The sequence below is a fragment of the Solanum lycopersicum genome, chromosome 1 (assembly GCF_036512215.1).
Source record: "Solanum lycopersicum chromosome 1, SLM_r2.1".
In the NCBI taxonomy this organism is placed as follows: Eukaryota; Viridiplantae; Streptophyta; class Magnoliopsida; order Solanales; family Solanaceae; genus Solanum; species Solanum lycopersicum.
Window position 1 is genome coordinate 6,181,749 of NC_090800.1, and position 23,590 is coordinate 6,205,338.

The 23,590-nt window shown below is 31.8% G+C and overlaps 3 protein-coding genes across 3 annotated transcripts; all 3 read right to left on the reverse strand.

Moving 5' to 3' along the window:
• Nucleotides 1-2,347: 2,347 nt before the first annotated feature.
• LOC138340882 (uncharacterized) lies at nucleotides 2,348-3,520 on the reverse strand. The gene has a single exon (XM_069293054.1). It carries the CDS (start codon nucleotides 3,518-3,520, stop codon nucleotides 2,348-2,350), a length of 1,173 nt encoding a protein of 390 aa, XP_069149155.1.
• Nucleotides 3,521-4,272: 752 nt separating this feature from the next.
• On the reverse strand, nucleotides 4,273-9,990 carry LOC101251209 (serine carboxypeptidase-like 45). The gene is made up of 10 exons (XM_004228341.5): nucleotides 9,698-9,990; nucleotides 9,423-9,527; nucleotides 8,809-8,904; nucleotides 8,626-8,718; nucleotides 8,318-8,403; nucleotides 7,936-8,235; nucleotides 7,735-7,862; nucleotides 7,512-7,604; nucleotides 6,700-6,817; nucleotides 4,273-4,647 (listed from the first exon to the last, which is right to left on the reverse strand). Exons 1-10 carry the CDS (start codon nucleotides 9,918-9,920, stop codon nucleotides 4,417-4,419), a joined length of 1,473 nt encoding a protein of 490 aa, XP_004228389.1. The 5' UTR covers nucleotides 9,921-9,990; the 3' UTR covers nucleotides 4,273-4,416.
• A 1,024-nt stretch (nucleotides 9,991-11,014) lies between these two features.
• Nucleotides 11,015-23,260, reverse strand: LOC101259475 (serine carboxypeptidase-like 45). Its single transcript, XM_004228790.5, has 10 exons — nucleotides 22,900-23,260; nucleotides 14,535-14,639; nucleotides 14,353-14,448; nucleotides 14,195-14,287; nucleotides 14,024-14,109; nucleotides 13,646-13,945; nucleotides 13,431-13,567; nucleotides 13,243-13,335; nucleotides 12,739-12,856; nucleotides 11,015-11,389 (listed from the first exon to the last, which is right to left on the reverse strand). Exons 1-10 carry the CDS (start codon nucleotides 23,126-23,128, stop codon nucleotides 11,198-11,200), a joined length of 1,449 nt encoding a protein of 482 aa, XP_004228838.4. The 5' UTR covers nucleotides 23,129-23,260; the 3' UTR covers nucleotides 11,015-11,197.
• Nucleotides 23,261-23,590: the final 330 nt, after the last annotated feature.

Below are 23,590 nucleotides of genomic sequence, written 5' to 3' on the forward strand. Positions count from 1 at the left end.
ACATGCTATCAAAGTTCTCACTGTGGTCATCTTGACAACAAGTGAATAAGTCTCAGTGTAATCAATTCCAGCCTGTTGTGTATACCCCTTCACAACCAGTCGTGCCTTTAACCTTTCTATGCTTCCATCTGCTTTGTGTTTTAATTTGTATACCCACCTATATCCAACTGCTTGTTTCTTTGGTGGTAAAGTAACAAGATCCCAAGTATCATTATCATATAATGCTTCAAATTCTTGTATCATGGCCTTTTGCCATGCAGGATTCAGTGATGCTTCCTCATATGATGATGGCTCACTGTCATGACAAATATTCTCAACAAGTGACTGACTAGTAGATGCAATGACTTCAGGTAATATGTGATGGTGTTTGGTAAACAGTGCAGTAAGAGATAGATTGTTGTTGAGCTCTATGTTTTGAGTGTTGGAGTTGACTGATTTTAGTTTTGGGATATTGACAACATAGTCTTTCAAGTGTGATGGTATTTTGTTTTCTCTATGAGATCTTCTTTGTATTATTGTGGGAGTATTGTGTTGAGATGATGTTGAAGAGGTAATAGGAGCATTGGAAGATATACTGGGATCTTGAGTAATGTGAGAAGGTGTATGAGGAGGAGTTGTATCAGTCACATTGTCACAATCATTTACACAGCCTTTATATGAATCTGAATCAGTATAATCAGAAGATGAAAAAGACTTCAAAACAAAAGGAAAAGAAGAATTTTCAGTTGATAATGCAAAAGGAAAAACATGTTCATGGAAAATCACATCTCTGGAGATATGTATCTTCTTTATAGCCAGACTCATCACCTTATAACCTTTTGTTCCAAAAAGATATCCCAAGAAAATGTGTGGAGTGGTTCTTGGTTCAAACTTGTCTCTAAGTACCTTTGGAATAGTAGGATAACAAAGACAACCAAAGGATCTAAGTTGACTATAGTTTGGTTTCTTATTGTACAACACTTCATATGGACACTTATTTTTCAAATAACTTGATGGAAGTCTGTTAATAAGATGTGTAGATGTCAGGACACACTCTCCCCAGTATCTTATAGGCAGTTTAGATTGAAATAGGAGTGCTCTAGCTGTTTCCAACAAGTACTTATGTTTTTTTTCCACTATACTGTTTTGTTGAGGTGTGTAAGGACAAGTTTTCTGGTGGGTAATCCCTTTGGATAAAAGAAATTGGTATGTTTCATTATTAACAAACTCTAGTCCATTATCTGTTCTAATGTTTTTCACTGTGGTATTAAACTGATTCTCCACTATGATTGTAAAAATTTTTAAAACTTGTAATGCATTACTTTTGGTACTTAAAAGCTGTGTCCAAGTTGATCTACTTAATCATCCACCAATGTAATGAAATATCTGTAGTTGTCATAAGTGGATGCATGATAAGGTCCCCATAGGTCAATGTGTAGCAGTTCAAAAATGCATTTGGTTTGGCTGTTACTATGGTTAAAAGGTAGCCTTTGTTGTCTTGACATTGGACAAATGTTGCATGAGAAAGGTTGTTTGGGAGAAAAAATAGCTGGTAAGTCAGTAATACTTTTCATCTTAGCAAAAGGTACATGGCCAAGTCTATTGTGCCATAACAAATCTACATTATCTCCTGCAACACTACAAGAGTTGTGATCATCCAGAACATTCATATTATTAGAAAAAGATTTACACTTAAGAGGAACAGAATTAGAAATCAACACTTTGAATTGATATGGAAGACAAGTACTAGCAGAAAAGGAATTACATGTTTCATCTTTAGTGGAACTAGAAAAAGGTCTATTATTGGGAAAACAACAACATATCTGACATGTATTGACCTTATTAGAAGCCTTCAAACACTTTGTGCACAAGAAGTAAAGCCCATCTCTACAATTACCAAGAACCTGAGGCCTCTTCACTAAAGGGGCCTGCAATAGACACAATGCATTAGTGAACATGACTATGCACTTCATTGTAGTAGTTAGGGATAGAACTGAAACTAGATTATACTTAAAAGAAGGCACATATAAAACTTGATGCAAAATGATGCTAGGTGTGACTGGTACATCCCCAAATTCTGTCACTTTGACTTTGTATCCATTTGGAAGAGAAACAAGTATGGGAAAAGGCAAGGTTTTAATGTTCCTTAGAGAGTTTCTACTAAAGATTATATGGTTTGATGCTCCTGAGTCAATGATCCACAAATTAGCACTTGATTCGAAACATTTGCAAGATGAATTGTCAACAATAGTAGAGGAAGAACAAATCACAGTACCTGTAAAATTCATTGATCCAGTAGCCACACCAGAAGCATTGTTAGCACCAGTATCTTCTCCCACATTCCCATTTTGGAAATGTTGCAATAGAGTCATGATCTGTCCATATTGTTCTTTTGTGAAGTTACATTCTTTGAGTTATCACCTTGAGACTGTGATTGTTCCTCTCCATTACCAGACACCATATCACCTATAGTACCATGCACATTTGCTACCACTCTTCTTCCTTTGTAATTTGAGCCTTGTTGTCTAGAACTCTGACCACCATTGTAATTTCCTGATCTATTATTTTGACTATTATTGTTTTGGGGATATCCATGAAGCTTGTAACACTTATCTTTGATGTGCCCAGTCCTCTTACAGTAGTCACATATTATGACATTCCTGTTGTTGTTTGGATAAAAACTCCCTCCTGAATTGCTGCTAGTATCACTATGATTTCCATAGCCATTTGCATAGTTGTTTCCTTGAAAATTTGTTCTAAAAGGTCTTCCTCCATGGCCTTTGTTATCAACAGCTTTAACATTCAGGGAAACAGAATCTGTTCTACCAACAGGCTTGAGCTCTCTTTGCTTTTCCTCTTGGATTAGTAATGAGAAAGCCTGCCCCATGGATGGAAGAGGATTCATCATGAGAATGTTACCTCGTATCACTGTGTACACTTCATTTAATCCCATAAGAAAATGAATTAGACGCCTATCTTGCTCAGCCTTGTATATACCATCCTTCGCACCACACACACATACACAGCTACAATGATTTTTCACATTCAAAGTATTCAATTCTTCCCACAACTTCTTCATTCTTGTGTAATAGACAATGATGTCCAAAACTCCTTGTGCGAGATCATTGATCTCCTTTTGGATTTGATACAATTTTGCTCCATTGGTTTGATCATACCTATCTTCCAACTCCTTCCATAACTCAGCAGAATTGCTAACATATTCCACACTGTCTGAAACTTCTTTGATTAAAGAGTTTAGTATCCAAGATGTTACCATATCATCACATCTTTGCCATTGACGTAATTGAGATAGATTGTTGTTTGGTTTCTCACAACTTCCATCAACGAAACCCAACTTATTTTTCACTGACAAGGCCCTCATTACACCTTTTCTCCAAGACCTGTATCCTATTCCATCAAACTGAACAGGAACAAGCATCATCCCTGGATTATCCGAGGGATGTACATACAGAACACCATTTGTATTGCTTCCAGATGTGACAGATCCTTCAGACATGGATGCTGCAGCTTCAACAGCCATTACAACTAAGCTTCGATAAGCAAAGGAAGAAGAGAAACAGAGATGTAAAAGAAGAGGAACAAGGATGAAAAGTTTCTGGAAAACAAATACAATCAACAGAGTAATTTCAAGATCTATTATCGATTGATACAATCAACCAAAAACACGTAACTAAACCAAAGAGAAGAGAGCAATTTACTTCGCTCTGATACCATATTAAAAACCTTCAAGCTGAACTTGAGCAGCCATTGATGAGGCTGTGAAGTTCCATAGCGAAACTAGTGATGTATATCCTTGAGATTGTATTGTAGAAAATGATTGATTGATTGCATTAATCACCCAAGAGGTGTATATATACATGTGATTTGTATGAATCAATCTAGTGGAGAAAGAAAAGTGTAACTAATCTAACAATCTAACAAACTCTAACAAACTAATTGGTTATGTAACTAAATATGACATCACCAACTATAAAATGGAAACTAACTAACTAACTACTTGAAATAAGTAATACACATGTTTTAATTATGAAAGTTAATAGATTTATACCCATCCACAAATTTCTATCATCCATTTTGGATCATAAATTTTAAAAAAAAAATTCTTTTTTTCCTTAAACTTCATACCGAATCAAATTAGCTCGCATAAAACAGAATGGAGGGAGTAATACATAAATGGAACTGTCCTGCAGTCCGCACTAAGTAGAGGACTACTACATTAACGCTTGGTGGTAATACTCATTCGTCTAGTTACATTTGTGACAAACCACCCTCTTTGAGAATCTTATTTTACATGACATTATTTCTTCATTAGTCGAGTTGAAAACTACACATTTCTATAAAGTAATTTAGCTTTAAATTTTTCAAACTCACAATTTAAAAAAGAAAAGTATACAACAAAGATAACAAATTAAACATCTAAATTGCAGTTGAAAAGAGGTCGATAGAGCTATGCAACTTCTTGGCTCGAATGGTGTTATTCTTTCGCGATGGAGATTGTCCTTTTAGAAATGTTCTGAAAAGAGTAAGAGCTTGTGAAGGAGAAGTATAAGGCACTTCATGAGCCGCACCCCTAATCGTAGCAAATGTTAAATATGTTACATTTTTGCCTTCTCTAACCCCTCCAAATGATTGACTCCATCCTCCAATCTGCAAATTAATCAACAAATTACAAAGTAGTAATTCCGTATCGCGAGTTGAATGCTTACCTTATTACTCCTTTCCATCATTTTAAAGTATTTTTTTATGATGACACGTCTATTAAGAAATCAAATTGATTCCCTTAATAAAATTAAAGGGTCATTTTGACTACATTGTCCTTTATCTTTCCTTTATAGTTGAAAGACCTTTTTAAAAAATCGTTCGCTTTATTTATTATATCAAGGATAAGTTGGGAAAACAAGAAATATGTTTGTTTTTTTTATAAAGGGAAAAGGGTCTGATATAGCCCTCAACTTTGTCATTTAGAGCTGATATACCCCTTGTTATAAAAGTGGCTCATATATACCCCTACTTGTAAACAAATGACTCCCATATACCCTTTTCTCTAACGGAAATGAAAATAATAATAATTTTAATCTAAATTTTTATTATTTTTTTCTAAAAAATATAATCCCATATGAGTAAATTTAATCCTCATCAAACATATTTTTTTTTACTTTTTTTTGTTTCAATGACTAATTTATAATTATTATTTTGATAATCAAATTTATTTATGTTTCACTAATATTCTTGTAAAACTTATTGTAGATGATCAAATTTTTTCTTCGAAAACGAAATTAAATTACAATACACACAAAAAAAATAGTTTAATTTTTTATTCTTTAAACTAAGGAATGAAAGAAAAAACAAAATAAGAATAAGAAATTCAAATAATTATAATAAAAGAAGTCAAAAAATAATTTATGTATGAAAAAAGTTAAAATATACCTTGAACTTTGATAGAAGAATCATATATACCCCTAAATAATTTTTTAAAAAAAATTAGAAGTAATAAATATAAATTTAAAACTAATTTTTTTAAATTTGTTAAATGAAGGGTATATGTGAGCCATTTTGTAACGGCAGGGGTATATGTGAGCCGTTTGTATAACGGTAAGGGCATATATGAGTCACTTTTATAACGAGAGGTATATCAGCTCCAAATAACAAAATTGAGGGGTATATCAGACCCTTTTCTCTTTTATAAATGACACTTATTTTGAACTACTTTAAAGGACTAGAAAGGTCCTTGTAAAGAACAAGAGGGAGTAGTTATTACTTATTACTATGAAATTAAAAGCAAAAAAAAGTTTAAACTTATCAAATGGACCACCTAGAATCAGTTCTTAATTAAAGTTTTATCCAAAAAAAGGAAATTGGATTTTTCTTTTTATATATTCTAGATGGAAATGTCTTTCTTTCCTTATATTCAAATATCCTCGGATTGTTCTAAGCTTAACACCACTTTAGGACTATATTTTCTAAAGTATTAAAAAGTTTCATTGTTATGTAAGGCTAAGACAAGATCAATAGCATAAATTAGTGATTTATTTGTTTCAAAGTCATTAACTAGAATTTGCACGACATATCATAGTGAAGCATGTCTTCATTCAGGTCCTTATGTCCGATTGAGCCTCTTTGAAATTACAATATATATCATCATTTCAGTAGGTATTAGAAGGAATGATAGATTTTAGGCATAATACATAAATATATACATTTCAACTCTGGTCTTATTTCATATTCATGTCCTTCAATTTTGGGTATGTACAAAATAACCACTTAAACTTGTATAAAATTGTACAAATAGACACACGTCATACATAGCATCTCACATGTCAATTTTACTACAACAAATATGATCATTAGTGGCAATTAATTTTTAATTACCGCTAAATATGTATTTTTAGCGGCAATTGACACTCTTTGTATATGTTCCTAAAGCCTTTAGCGACATTGATTCTAATGACACTTAACTAATGCCGGTAAAGACTTTAGCACTCTTTATGAATGTCAATATTTAATGCCGCTAAAAATTGTTTTGTTATAAGTTTGTTTCCTAAATGGTGTCCTACATGTATTATACTACAAGGACTTTTGTGTCTACTGTGTAATTTTACACAAGTTTGAGTGCCTTTCTTCTTTGTTATAAACATATGATTTTAAAATTATTTTAAAACATATGGTCCAAAATTGAAAACAATGGATGTAGTCACATACCTGCAAGCCATCATACCAGGGACCATATTTATCTAAAGCAACTAGCTTTAAATCTCTAGCAAGTAGTTTAGCAATTTTCCTAGTTTGGGTCAGTGGGATTTTTGTATCTTGGTCTCCACTGGCAAAAAAAAAAAACACAAAAAAACATACACAATCTTATTACAGAGTAACAGCTATAACAAAGTTTAATAAAGCACCAAGAGTAAATATATAGTTTTTTCAAGGGAAAATGATCAAAAATACCTCTGAACTATTTAAAATATGTTAATTTTAACCTCCATTATGTTTTGAAAAAAAATGTCATTTCCGTTACCCAACTAATTGGGGGGCCATTTTGAGCTAGTTGACGAACAACGAGGGCAATTTTTTGCCAAAAAACATAACGGGGTAAAGTTGACCTATTTCAAATAACTCCCGATATTTTTGTTCCTTTTCCCCTTTTACAATGCATAATGCATGAACACACTAAAACTTGTTCTCAGCCGACAAGTAAGCACTCTAACTTTGAGAGTGCACATGTAGATACCTTGACTTGTCTCAATTGACAATTAAACAATCAAACTAATTACCTTACAGTATCTCGTAGACCTCCGATTCTAACGTGATACTGGAGTTTCTAGATGATCATTTTCTATGTTGGAGTGTTCACTTGACAGAGTGGAGACGGATTTAGGTGCATACTCAATTGGAATATTTAATACTTGCCATGTGATGCCAAATTTGAATGTTTATTTATGTATTATGTCTGTTTACAATAGTGATAATTAGAGGAAATTTGATTATTGTAACTTCAAATGTAGAAATGAACTAACCTGTAAAGCAGAACTTGTATATTCTCTTTTAGAATATTTGACAATAGAGGTATAACATTTATAGCTAAATCACCTCTTTGATACTGAAGGTGCCTGCAATTTTTTGACATATTAACATACAGACTTGTTTAAACGTATGTCTGTCTAACAGTTTAAGCTTTTGAATAAGGAGATACAAATGCTTTCAAAACACGAAAGAAAGTAAAATTTAGAAAGAACTGACCCTAAACAAAAATCCCAGGCATATGGCAAGTGAGTAGTGTTGGCATGTAATGCCTTTTGAACTTCTGGCTTGTTAAGATACATATATATCCTATCAGTAAGGCATGGATCGCCAATTTCTCTCACGTCCTGTCAAAAGAACAACTGCATTGAGTTAGTGTTAACTGCAAAGAAAGTTAAGAGAAAAGATTCAAATTTACACCTTTTCATGTATTGAGGCAAGTTTTCCAAGGACTCCTAATTGTCCTGCTACACCAGAAGATACACATATTGGCGCGAGCAGATCGCCTGTATCTGTATCACTTCCCATCTCCTCATTGGTGAGATCCCACACTTTGGAGCACTCGTTAGACATATTATGATGTATTGATTCCAACAACAACCTCGTTTCGTTACAGATTGTTCTTTTCATAGTAAGTAATTCATCAGAAATCGCACCATGTGACCATAAATATTCGGAAGACTTAACGCTTATTTCAAGATCTAGTAGTGGATTCCCCAGCTGCAAAAGTCATTGGATATAACCCAGATTCGAATATAAAACAATTAATCAACAAGAAGTTTAAGGGTAATGTAGACATTACTGCAATTGATTTAAGCTTGATTGGTTTAACATTAGGCTTTCTATTGTAATCAAGCAGCAATACTGTAAGCTGTGGAATATAGTGACCTAAAAAAAAAACAAAAACAGAACAGTTGACGAATCTTTACAACCGAAAGAACAAAAAACATAGGCGAGTTAAGTCTTCTGTTGTTCGTACTCTTCAAAAATGTCAACATTGTGTGTCGGATCCTCCAAATGGATTCTCTATGTACTACTTTTGGAGGAATCTGACACGGGTGTGACAAGTTTTTGGAGAGTCTCAGCAACATAAAAGTTCAGATATATTACCTGCATAACTTTCACCAGCTAAGAACAAATCCAAGTTCCTATATTCGGGGAATTTCTCTAACCAGTTGAGTAGAAATTGGAGATTCTCCTTTGCTATATAAAAGATCAAAAGGTGCAAAATCAGACATTTCCGTTGCCTTTTAGTACCAAATATTATTAGCTATTTCTGGAAAAGTGGTGTACCTGTTGCAACATCATCCCAATTGACGTAGTCCGAGCTTGTATTCGAGTATGAAAATCCTACTCCAATCGGGGACTCAACGTATAACATGTTCGATTCTGTTTCGTGTTATAGCAATCGAAATCAGTCATTGTTATCCGATTTTCAAGGCAATGAAATCTTTTCAACATGATCATTCAGGATAACAACAACAACAATCCCAGTATAGTCCCAAAAGCGGCGTCTGGGAAGGGTAGAGTGTACGTAGACCTTACCACTACCTCAAGAAGGTAGAGAGGTTGTTTCCGGAAGACCCTCAGCTCAAATAACGAACATCAGAGCAGCTAATAGAACAATACAGAAGTAAAGAGGACATAGAATATGATAAGGAAATCATAACCTAACATACCAAAGAGGGGCAACATAACCAACTAATGTGATAACTGAAGCACAGTAAGTAAATGACGAGGTGTAACAAAACTCGTAATATAGACCAACTATGAGACAAACGCTACTACTACTGGTAAAAAAAAAGAATCGAGAAACAGATACAATACACCAATCTATCATGCTAGGAAATGAGACAACGCTCAACTACCTACTAAATATTCTACCCTAAAGAAGAAAGAAACATTACCTAAATTCCAAGAATACTTGTTTTTTATTAGTCTCCCATCTTTTCCTGGCTGAAAAGGACCATGTTCCATAAAAACACCAAACCCCACAGATGAACAACCAGGGCCTAACATAATGGATTCAATCAATATCAAATGAAAAAAAAAAGGTCAATAGAGAAGCGGTATACAATATTATATAGCTCGGACTCTCGAAAAATGTTATTGTATATGTGTCCGATCTGACACACACATGTCGATATTTTTGAAGAGTCTGAGCAATATAGGAGAAATGTACCTCCATTGAGCCACAGAGTAAGGGGAAGTGATGTTGCATTTTCTGAATCCGCTTCTACAAAATAATAAAAGAGAGCTCTACCATTTTGAGAATTTGTAACAATATAACCAGAGTGTTGTTTGAAGAATATATTTGGAGGTTGTCCAGGAAGAGAAGTTATAAGCTCACAACTTGATTTGTAGAACAACAAGTAAGAAAAAAAGATACACAACCATGGAACCATTTTCAGATGAAAAAAAGAAAAGAAAAGTGAACTTGAGTGTGTCAAGTGTCAACAAGTTGAAGTACAATAATTGTAACATTAATATTAATTTATTGATTGGGAAGTAGGCCATGAAGTATTAAATATTACATCAATGTTTAAATATGTTATACTACTACCAAGAAAGATCAATTTTACCTACTTCAAAGAAAGGTGAACTATGTTTACAAAATTGGCACACATAATTTGTTCTGGTTTTCCAGCTTAGTTAATGGAATTGTAACAAAAATTTTAAAAGAACAAATAATTGTTACCCCTTAAAGACTTTTTTTTTTTAAAGAAGATACTTGACTTTTGCAGTGATCTATACCTTCAAATAATTTTGAATACTATTAGTATATTCGTTTTTGGTCACCTGACATAGAGAGTGTGCACTCTCTTAACTAGCATGATAAGTTAAAAAATGATTAATTTTTCCTCTTTTTTTGGTTATTTCAAATATTTTTTCCGTTTCATTCCTTCTTCAGAAGTCTCTTGCCACCATTTCTTCATCTTCATCGGACCCCCCACCCCACTTCCAATGCTACCATTTTTGTCACTCCAAAATTTCCTCACATTTCAAACAATGTTGTGAAATTCATTGGATTTTAAGATGATTAAGAGAAATCACATTATGTTATGAACGGGACAAAATGTGAAAAAAAAAGTTGGATATATACCTCTCTGTTTTGGTTTTGCCCTTATTTTCTAACTTTGTTTGAAGTAAGTTGCTTTTCCTTAAAGAAAAATCAAAATATTACAATAAATACTTCAATTTTTTCGGAAAGGAAAATATAATTTTTCTTCCATATTTAATTTATTCTTTTACTTAGAGGAAAAGTTTGGAGATTTATTAATTGAAATCATATTCTCATAACAAAACACAATAACATTCACAATGTAGTCAATAAAAAGTTTTGTTTATAGGGAGATTTTTCCTCAATAGTTTTAATATTTTCTTTTTATTAGTTTTCATATGTAGGCCGATTGGTTAAACCATATAGATTTTTAGTATAAGTTTTTGTTATCTAATTTATATTACAAATTATAAATTTTTGCATGACAACCTCATCACCTTCATAAGGCAACATTCTCAACCTAAATATATTATGTGTTTTTCAACTGAAACAGTATTTCATCAATACAATATCTTAATGTTTAAACGTGTAATCCAATTCAAACATTTTATTCTTAACAAAAACAAAAGATTCCACAAGCGAAAAGAGATTCATCAGATCGTATATAATAGAATTACACAACTACATCGCTGCAATGGCGCTGCTCTTTCGTGGTGGAGGATATCCTCTCAAAAATGCTCTAAAAAGAGTAAGAGCTTGTGAAGGAGAGGTATAAGGAACTTCATGAGCTGCACCTCTAACTGTAGCAAATGTTAAATATGTTATGTTTTTGCCTTCTCTTACTCCTCCGTATGATTGACTCCATCCTCCAATCTGCAAATTAATCAACAAATTATGTATACACATATTTGTTCATTTTGTATTCCTAAGATACTTAGAACAAAACTTTGAAGAACTTGATAAGACACAACAAAGTCTAAGAACATTTTCACAACTAGAAAATTAAAACTAGTTTAAAAACTAGAATCAGAAACAAATTAGAAAAAATATACGAAATATTTTTCTTAAAGAAGAATGGTTGTCAATCTGTGTTTAAAGAATCTTACTGATTCCAAAAAACTTTGTAGAAACACGAAGTTACCAAAGTTTTAATGAACCAGTGAAGAACAGAAAATAGAAATTAATTCAAAATCTAAATTCTGTAACATATGCCAAAATCCGAAAAAACAGAAAAAGATCAAAGCCCACTGAATGCACAGCGTCCACACAAGAAAATTATTCCCCTCTAGTATCCGATGTTTGATTTGGAATATGTCATCCCGGGATAGAATGATCTCAATCAGTAGTGTATTGATACCCAACGCAGGTGTCAGCGAGCCATTCAACGGCAGTAAAATAGATTTAGAATACTAGATTTAGTAATGGTAGAAGAAGTCCAGAATTTCTATATAAAAATGAAAGGAAATCCCTCAATTTATAGAAAACAAAAAGAAGTGTGAAAAGGTTCTTATTGCGTCTTACCCGATATATCACAAACATTTGGAAAAGTCACAATCTTTAAGAAATATCACAACCTTACATAAAAATCACAACTTTTCATAAAAGTCGCAACTCTTCATTTTCCATTCACACCTTTTAAAACCCAACAATATTTTCATTGTTCGATTCCAACAACTAGAGATGAATCCAAGATTCAAAATTACTAGGTTTGAAGCAAGTGCTTTTATATTAAGGGAAAAAGCTCAACTATATATGACTTAGCAAATTTACCATCCATTTAAGAAGTGTCCCTGTTTTTATCCTCGTTGTTATCAAAATATTGCTCAATTTCGCCCTTGTAGGCATAACACAATGGATAAATGTAGATCATTCGTAAGTTCAAGGACAACTCAGAATCATTCGTAAAGTTCAAATGCATAGTATTTTACTTCTCACCTACATAGAATCACATAATGTAACTAAAAGATTATCATAACAACTATTCCAATTTGATTTTGGATATATCAAGTAATAAACGTCGAAAGACAATAATTTCAAATCATTTTGAAGTTAGGATTCAAGGAAAAAAGAGTCTATGCGTTCAATTAATTAAATATGAGACACTTCTTTTAAAGAAGGGTAAATTTGCTCTAAACTATGTAGGTTAAAAGGCTAATTCGGACCTTTACCATAAACAACAAAAAAAGACAGATTGATGCACTAAACTCTCGTTATGAACATACCTGCAAGCCGTCATACCAAGGACCATATTTGTCTAAAGCAACTAGCTTTAAATCTTGAGCAAGTAGTTTAGCAATTTTTCTAGTTTGGGTAAGTGGGAGTACTGAATCTTGATCTCCACTGGGACAAAAGAAATACACAATCTTACTAGACTAGTAAATTATTTTAACAAAACCAAAAGGCATAATGCATAAAAGGCCTCTTAATTTGGTCTTAACTGACAATTATACCCTCTAACTTTGAGTATATACAAGTAGGTACTTAAATTTGTATATAGTTAAACAAGTAGACATACACCTTACGAGAATCCTACATGACAATTTGCAGTCCAACGTGTGTTTGTCATGTAGGATGTTGTGTCTACTTGTTCAACTTTTTACAAGTTTAAGTGTCTAATTGGATTGCACAAATTTAGTTGAGGCCAAGTTAAAGAATACGTTTATGTATTATGCCAAACCAAATATACCTTATACTAATAACTTCATTTTTAGTACTAATAAACTAACCTGAAAAGCAGAATTGGGATATGCTGTTTTAGAATATTTGACAGCAGAGGTATAATGTCTATAGCTGCATCTTCCATCTTATACTGAAGAGGTCTGAAAAGGTAGATTCTCTAATTTAAGCTTTTAGGTAAAGCGCGATACATTACTTCAAGAGAATGTAAATAAAATAGGACGGAAAGAAAACCAACCCCGAACAAACCTCCCACGAATATGGCAGGTAAGTGGTGTTAGCATGTAGTGCCTTTTGAACTTCTGGCTTGTTAAGATACAAATTTATCCATTCATTAAGACATGGATCAGCAACTCTTCCTACTTTCTTATCAAACTGTCGAAAGAAAACAACTCCAACAAGTTTAGCTCCGAAACATATATAGTTCGCATGGAACTTGGGTTGCATATATACCTTTCCGTGTACTGTGGTGAGGTTTCCAAGGGCCTTTAGTCGCCCTGCTGCACTAGAAGATACACATTTTGGCAAGAGTACATCATACTTAACTATATCGTTTCCCATCTCTTCCGTTCTGAGTTCAATCACTTTTGCACATTCGTTAGATGTCTCATTATGTACAAACTCCATCACGTACCTTGTTTCATTACAGATTGTTTTATGCATATCAAGAAGTTCATCAGAAATGACACCGTGTGCCCATAGATATTCAGCAGACTTCACGCTTATTTCAATATCTAGTAGTGGATTCCCTAGCTGCAAATTCATTGGATTAAGTGAAAATTTGAATGTGAAACATATAGATCACCAAGGTAACGTTTATGTAAACATTACTGCGATTGATTTAAGCTTGATCGGTTTAACATTAGGTGTTCTGTTGTAATCAAGCAGCAATACTGCAAACTGTGGTATATAATGACCTAATTAAGGACCGAAAATATGTTAGTCGTAAAAATCTTTTTGAGAATATATACACAACTAAAGGAACATTCGAGATATGTCAACCTGCATAACTCTCCCCGGTTAAGTACACATCCGAGTTTCTATATTGAGGGAACTTCTTGAACCATTTGAGGATGAATTGGAGATTTTCCTTAGCTGTAAAATCAAACACTTCAATTGCTTTGACTACGAAAAATCCTATTCGAGGAAATATGGTGTACCTGTTGCTGTGTCATCCCAATTGATGTTGTCTGAGCTTGTATTTGAGTACGAAAATCCTACTCCAATCGGGGAGTCCACGTACAACATGTTTGATTCTGTTTCATGTAATAGCAATCAAGATCAGTCATTGTTATCCAATAATGAAAAGATCTTTTGAATATGATCAATCAAGAAACATTACCTAAATTCCAAGAAAAGTTGTTTTTGATTAGTCTCCCATCTTTCCCTGGCTGAAAAGGACCATGTTCCATAAAAGCACCATAACCCAGAGATGAACAACCAGGGGCTATGAATATTGGATTTTCAACCAAAACAATTGTTGTTCATCTTGTATTCCAGACATACTTAGAACAAAACTTTGAATATCTTTGTAAGAAAACAAAGTTTAAAAACATTTTCACAACTAAAAAATAAAAACTAGTAGCGAAACTAAAATCAGAAACAGATTTTTTTAAAAGAATATACGAAATATTTTTCTTAAAGAAGAATTGTTGTTTAATTAATATGTGTCTAAAGAATCTACTGATTCCAACAAACTTTGCAAAAACACGAAGTTACCAAGTTTAATGAACCAGTGAAGAACAAAAGAATAGAAGAATTGAAATTAATTTACAAATCTAAAGTTTGTAAAACACGTACCAAAATCTGAAAAAAAATTTAATAGGAAAAAGATCAAGTCCACTGAATTCACAGTGTCCTCTTAAGGAAATTATTCCCCTCTAGTATCCGAGGTTTGATTTGGAATATGACTTCCCAGGGTAAAATAATCTCAATCACCAGAGTATAGATACCAACAACTCCGGTGTCAGCGAACCACACAACGGCAGTAAAGTACACTTAGAATACTAGATTTAGTAGTTGAAGAATAAGTCAATGAATTCTATATTAAAATGAGAGGAAATCCCTCAATTTATAGAAGACAAAGGGTGGTGCGAAAAGGTTCTTATTGTGTCTTACCGGAAAGGTCACAAACCTTTGGAAAAGTCACAATCTTTCAGAATGGTCTTCACCTTTCATAAAAGTCACAACTTTCCATAAAAGTCACAATTTTTCATAAAAATTGCAACTTTTCATAAAAGTCACAACTTTTCATCAAAGTCGCAACATTTCATAAAAGTCACAATTCTTCATAAAAATCGCAACTTTTCATTTTTCATTCACACCTTTTTTAAAATACAACAATCCCCCGCATGAATGGGGAATGACTCGAAGACAAAGAAACGGACAAGTATGTGTACTTTACAAGCAAGAATTAATTGCATCTGGATAAGTAGGTTTTCCCTTGGACTTTCCGTAGTGAACATATGTCGGATATACTCGGTCAATCGGTAGATGCGATATCTTTGAACCGTCGAACTTTGGTGTATACCTAGACAACCATATGTCACACAATTAACCCTTTACCATTTATGGTTCTTACGTCATGAACACCTCCTGATTTCATGAGTGTATAGAGAGATGGGCTTTTGACAATCATCTTCTTTGAAGCGGCTTACACTTCACACTCACATAGGTGATTTCTAACCGTGTTATCGCGTAGATACACTATTTGGTCAACTCTGCCAAACTTAGAAAATCATTAAAACCATTAAGCTTTATTAACTCATTAACAAGACTTAATGTTGTATACTTGTCCCTGAGCATTGTCTTCATCATGAGAATGGATTGAGTTTATTGACAATGCCGAACTGTCATTCACAACTTTGTTTTTCTCCTTGAATCTAGCTCTTGGGATCTCCAGTCTGCTAGATAGAGTTACCGCCATGATGACTTGTCCTAAGCCGTAAATTCATTTCCTTAGATGATCTTTTAACTTTCTCTCTAGTTAGGCTTTTTGTAAGTGGATCGGACACATTATCCTTTGACTTTACATAGTCAATTCTGATAATTTCACTGGAGAGTAGTTTTCTAACAGTATCATGTCTATGTCGTATATGACGAGACTTTCCGTTATACGTCATGCTCCATGCCCTACCTATTGCATCTTGACTGTGAAAGTGTATGCATACTAATGCCAACGGTTTGGGCCAAAATAGAATATTTATCAAGAAATTCCAGTATTTTAACTTATTCACCGACCTTATCTAGAGCACCTAGCTCAAAGATCATTGTAGAGCTAGCGATACATATCTCTTTTGAAATATTTCTAAGAGATTGCTCCTCTACCAATAGTAAATACATATCCACTCGTGAATTTTACTTCATTCTTCCGATGATTCAATTTGCATCACTATATCTTTCAATATTGTTGGATATTGTTATAATGCAAGACATAGTTTTAAGTATTATTTTGAATACTCCAAAACTCTATTTATTGTCATCTAATGAATTTATTTGGGATCACTTGTGAACCGACTCAGTTTAAAATAACAAATGATATATCTGATCACACACATTATATGATATACATCATGCTTCCCAAAACTCTAGAACAATCCAATTGTGAGTCACTTTGTTTTCACTCTTTTGAAATGCAAAGCTCACATTTATTGGACACTTGACAATATTGACATTCAAATATTTGAACTAGTTAAGTACATTTTCAATGCAATGAGACCATGAAAATGCTAAACATTATGGAGTTCTACGAATTCTTATATCTAAGATCGCATTAGCAACTTCAATAATTTTTATTCTACTTGCTTTATAGCATACATTTAGTAGCATTTATGTCATTAGTGTGTCTATTGATGATCAACATATAACCAATATACAAACAAACAATGATCTTATGATTTTAATGTGAACACATTTATCACTTTCATCATTCTTCAATCCATTTGCCAACATGATTTGATTGAATTATGTCATTGTTTTGGTGCTTCCATAAAGTGACTTAACAAGTTCACATACTTTCTTTTATTTACTAGGTAGCACAAAACCCTCGAGATGTTCCATGTAAATTTCTTCCTCCAATTCTACATTTAAGAAAGTTCTTTTCACATTCATTTGATGAATTTGGAGGTCATATACCACAGTAATAATTTTTGCATCCGAATGGATGTAATTCTAATTACTAACGAGTATATATATCGACAAGATCAAAATCTTAAATTTTTTTTTCTAAAGCCTTTGACACAAAGTCTTGCTTTATATTTTTCAACAGTTCCATCAACTGTTATTTTTCCTTCTAAAGATTCATTTTGAACCCAAAGGTTTATTTTTCTTGAAGAAGATCAATTAACTTTCAACATTGTTTATTGACACCATCTTTCCAAAGGATGAGTCTACAGAAGACACAGAAAATGTTACAAAATCATATTCGAAGGAAGTAAATGTTCTTTAACATTTTACTAAGCCTCTGAATCTCTTTATTAAGTATATTATCTTTTTCATTTCCTAGGCCTTTTAGACCCTTCTCTAGACTACTCAAGTCTAATTTTACAGTCCACAGTCATAGGTCCTATTTTAATTCTGTTAGGAATAGGATCTTGGACTTTGACTAGATACCCTCACACTTTGAAATATTTCAAGTTGGATTTCCTTTCTTTCCATTTCTCATATGGAAAAGATTATATTCTGATCAAACAAAATCGCTTTCTTTCTAAAAGGACAAAACCTTTTGTTGATCCCTTTTGTAATAAGGATAGTTCCTCCACACAATTTTTGTGTAAACCCGAACTTATAAATAATGCATCCATCATTTCTTTCAACGTTCGGTTTTTCATTAGATTGAGGTGAATATGACAGTAGTTTGATATTTCACTTTCCAAACATATTTCTGCACAATGAGATTTATACTCTCCATTCTTATCACTTATTATATATTTTTCCACACTGATTTTCAACTTCGATATTACATTGTCTAGACATTTCTATTTCTTCATCCTTAACATTTAGCAAATAGTCATATCATAAATGTCAGAGTAAATCAATTCTAAGGGATTAGAATTCCTTTCAACAGATTTATTAGAATGCTCAACATACTTAGATTCCACAAAAACTTGACATTTTTATTTATTGCACTCGAAGTTAGGCAAAACTTCTAAGTTGATCAGTTCTTACAAGGTTTTGTAATTGACATGCCCCAAGTGTTCATGTCACATACATTGACTCAAGCAAGTAAGAACAAATAAAAACATTGAGTTTGAAAAGCTCTTCGCGAGATAGCTTTTTCCTCACTAATATTTTGTTCCTATTTCTTACAATTTTGTGTGATACAAACATTGTTTAGATTGTCAAATATCCTTTTCAGAAGGACATTTTCATAACTTTCAATGTGACTGTTATAAAACTACCTATGAACAAAGTTTCATCGGGTTCAATAAAGACAATATAGTCCAACTGTTATTTTTACAAAAACATAACAAATGACTATTCATCAATATTCATGTCTATACAAATACTTTTATTATAATAGACATATCTTTTTATGAAAAATCACAACATTTTAAGTGATTTTTTTTTTCATAAAAGAACACAATTCTTTTGAACAAGTATATATATAATTTGGATGTTTGATACTAGTCACACTATATACTAGTAGTAGTAATAGAGAAACTCAACAACCACAATACCAAATATACTTCAAGAATTTTGTGGGTATAACATAATACAAAAGTATCATTGAATTTCATTTTTTTCTCTCCAAAGTTTAATTAGACACCAAGTTTAATCATAAGCAAATAACCCCCACATTTCAAATGTGATCTCAAAAATAGTTTTTCCACATATTTTTATGTTGGAAACATTATTCTCCGAAAGAATTATAGTGCTGCAATTCTCTTTGACAATGTTTACACAATGTCAAAGTTCATTCCATAAAGACACAAAATCAAAAATTCTAAGTCATCGATATTTTTCCTCTATCATGAATAGACATACCACTTAGTTTAAATACTAACAATAAGGACAAAAAAAATTGTACAATTTATTTCTATATTACATTGAAGTTTATAGAAAATCAAAAGTACAATACTGACTTATTATGTGAAGTTTTCATATTCTTCAAACCAATTGCATAGTCCAATTTATCGAGAGTATAAAACCACAAAACTTTTTAGTCTACAAAAATCAGACACACTAACATTTCTCATGGAGTACAAAACTACAAAAGTCTTTTTTCTCCAAACAGAATAACACATATTCTTTATCACATAGAAATGTTTTTCTTATCAAATAGTCCTCCAACTATAACATTTTGACATACTATTTTATCAAACAAAAATATGCATCTCTCATTTTTGCAAACTAAAGAATTTTAAAAGCAACAATATTTGCGAAGTAAAATTCATTCCACAACATATGGTTTGCAGATCTTTTTCCAAAGATACACATAATTAAAAAAAATCAAAAGTGATAACTCTTAGAAACTATTTTTCTCCATAGATAATTTAATAAGAAAGTTACCTGGTAATCTTTAAACGGAATACCGTAAAAATTTTCTGTTTACATTCTCATTTCGACGTTGCTAAACAAAGCAATGAATTATGAAGAAGTGATGCATTTATCTTCTACTTTCATAATCAGATTCTCTCAATCAGTAGAATACAAAAATACTAACAGTATAATAATTTCCTTAAGATTGTTGTTCATCTTGTATTCCAGACATACTTAGAACAAAACTTTGAATATCTTTGTAAGAAAACAAAGTTTAAAAACATTTTCACAACTAAAAAATAAAAAGTAGTAGCGAAACTAGAATCAGAAACAGATTTTTTTAAAAAAATATACGAAATATTTTTCTTAAAGAAGAATTGTTGTTTAATTAATATGTGTCTAAAGAATCTTACTGATTCCAACAAACTTTTCAGAAACACGACGTTACCAAGTTTAATGAACTAGTGAAGAACAAAAGAATAGAAGAACTGAAATTAAATTACAAATCTAAAGTTTGTAAAACACGTACCAAAATCTGAAAAAATTTTAATAGGAAAAAGATCAAGTCCACTGAATTCACAGTGTCCCCTTAAGGAAATTATTCCCCTCTAATATCCGAGGTTTGATTTGGAATATGACCTCCCAGGGTAAAATAATCTCAATCACCAGAGTATAGATACCAACAACTCCGGTGTCAGCGAACCACACAACGACAGTAAAGTACACTTAGAATACTAGATTTAGTAGTTGAAGAATAAGTCAATGAATTCTATATTAAAATGAGAGGAAATCCCTCAATTTATAGAAGACAAAGGGTGGTGCGAAAAGGTTCTTATTGTGTCTTACCGGAAAGGTCACAAACCTTTGGAAAAGTCACAATCTTTCAGAATGGTCGTCACTTTTCATAAAAGTCACAACTTTCCATAAAAGTCACAACTTTTCATAAAAATTGCAACTTTTCATAAAAGTCACAACTTTTCATCAAAGTCGCAACATTTCATAAAAGTCACAACTCTTCATAAAAGTCGCAACTCTTCATTTTTCATTCACACCTTTTTTAAAATACAACAACAATATCTTCTCAGTTCAATTCGTCAAATGAAAATTAAGCTCTAAAGAAAAATTCTATATTTCTCAAAAATGTTATTGTATCCACGTCGGATTCTCCAAAAATGCACTATTTAAGAGAAGGCATAATATATATATTGGACCCTAAACTTGATTTCAAATTTTAACTTTGACCTCCAACTTTCACAATGCACAAACAGACACTTTAACTATCCAACTTTAAAATAAATAAACACATGAGTCCTACATGGCACAATACACGTAGGACAAAAAATGATATGTAAGATGACATGTAGGACATATGTGTCTATTTGTTCAACTTTATACAAGTTTAAGTGTCTATTTGTGCACATCCAAAGTTGAAGGGCATAAATGTGATTTGAAGTCAAGTTAAAGGGCACATTTATGTATTATGCCTTAAGAGAATCACACGCACACATGAGTTGTTTCAAACTGAAATAATAAAGTATCATGCAGAAGTTAGTAAAGCACCATAAATAAGAAAACAAATGAAAAATACATAAAAAGATATATAAATATTTAACATGGTTCGATCAATCAACCTAATCCAGGAGATAAAGCAATTCACTAATATAAAAGAGAGTACAAAAATATCCAAGGAAATAATCTCAACAAATCCACTTAGAACAGAAAGATGTTCACACAAGTGACAACATCAGGGTTGACTCAACAACATTGGGGGCCTAAAACGAAACTTAAGAGAGGCCCCTAATATTTTATTTTTTTCATCATATATACTTTTGTTTAAAATAAACATTTCTAGTTATTTTAGATGCAAAGCCATTAAGTATTGTTTTTATAATTAATCTATTTTAATAATTCTTTTTCAAATGATAATATAGTTAATTCATTCAATCTCTCTTCAGACATTGTTGATCTGAAAGAAGATTTAATCAATTTTAATTTTGAAAAAAATCAACTGAGGCAATGGTTACAGGAACTATTAACATCATCCTATAAGCAATACACGTATTTGGAAAGAATCAAGTTTTTTTATTTGATTGAGTATTTTTATTAGATTATTTTTTTCTACTTGTATTATTTCTCTGAACACTTTTAATTCAAAAAACAAATCTAAACCATATCAATATTAGAATAAATATTATGGGTCAAAGAAAGTTCAAGTTAAGACAATATTTTTTTAAAAAAAAAATCCATCATCTAGTAATCTCAATATTTTACTACTAAATAAGAAATCAAAAATCATATATTATTAAAAGTGTGAAGCTCCTAACCTCAGAATTGAATTACCATTTTGTTCTTCACTTAAATATTTTTTTAATGTACAAAATGTAAAAATATATTCTAATAAATAATTAAATAATCAATTTTAAGTATTCAATTTAAATTATTGTAATTAAGATATAATGGAAAATAAAAAGTCATTCAAATGAATGAAATAGGTTACATTAATTTGCTAGGTGGAAGTTCAAACATTTCAAATGAAAAGTATTAAAAGAAACTGTTTATATTACAATCCCCAAAAATTTATATTTCATCCCTAATTTGTATATTTTATCTTTCAGGTTTTCTTTTACCGATAATATTGTGTAGTTGAATTTGATTTAGACAGTGTAAGACTCTCATTTCCTCTCCCTTTTTACATAAAGTTCTTATGGTATGTTCTTTCGTATTTTGTATTCCGTCTAATATTTTAGTTATTTATTTATCATATAAATCATGCTCAATTGTTTAATTGTTATCTAAGGGGACTTCGCTTTCTTTATCGATATTTTCATCGAATTATTTCTTACAAATTAAATTTATGTTCTTCACATATGCAATCTCCTTAGTAGAAACCATAGCACTCATAGTACACATAACTTTATTTTAAAATAACATATATAAGTAATTGTTCTTTGAAAATGGGGCCCCAAGCGATGACTTTAGTGGCCTAGGAATTAACACGGCCCTGGACAACATAATACTTATGTTTCACAAATTTTCTTAAATAAAACTCTCAAATCCCTTTAAGACTACATTATGAATGTTGCCAAATTAGAAGACAGAGTTAAACTTTTTTCCTATAAGAGAAAGTAATACATAAATATGAAAAGATTTGGTTTTCCTTAGAGAGGAAACTCAATTATGATAAGAAATACAGGACAAACGCCCAATACGAAAAACATAGTACATACCTCCATTTAGCCAGATAGTAAGGGGAAGTGATGCTGCATTTTCCGAATCCGCTTCGACGAAGTAATAAAAGAGAGCTCTACCATGTTGAGAATTTGTAACAATATAACCAGAGTATTGTTTGAAGAATATATTTGGAGGTTGTCCAGGAAGAGAAGTTATGAGCTCACAACTTGATTTGTAGAACAACAAGTAAGAAAAAAAGATACACAACCATGGAACCATTTTCATTTGTAATGATAATTATAAGTATAAGGTATAAATGAACATTAACTATAAAGATTAATATCTAATTATTTAAGTAATTATACAGAAGGCCATATGGATTAATAATTAATAATAAATAGTACATCACAATTCACAATGACATAAAATAATCCAAGCCAGATATGACTCAATTATTAAATATCCAATGAAGCGTTGGTCATAAAAGCGAGATGCTCTGACCAAGGATAGAGCTAATAAGCTTCATCGAAAAACTATATTATCGTTAAAATTATTCAGTATATATATATAATCGATATTAAATTTGTGTTTACTATGAAGAAATTTTTTTTTATTTGATTAACTTAAAAGTTTTAAAAAATGTTTCTAAATTAATTTATTTTACTAAAAATTTAAGGAAATTTCCTTCAAAAATTAAGGACCAACCCCAAATTACGATTTTTTTTCCTTACACCACCTCTTCCCATT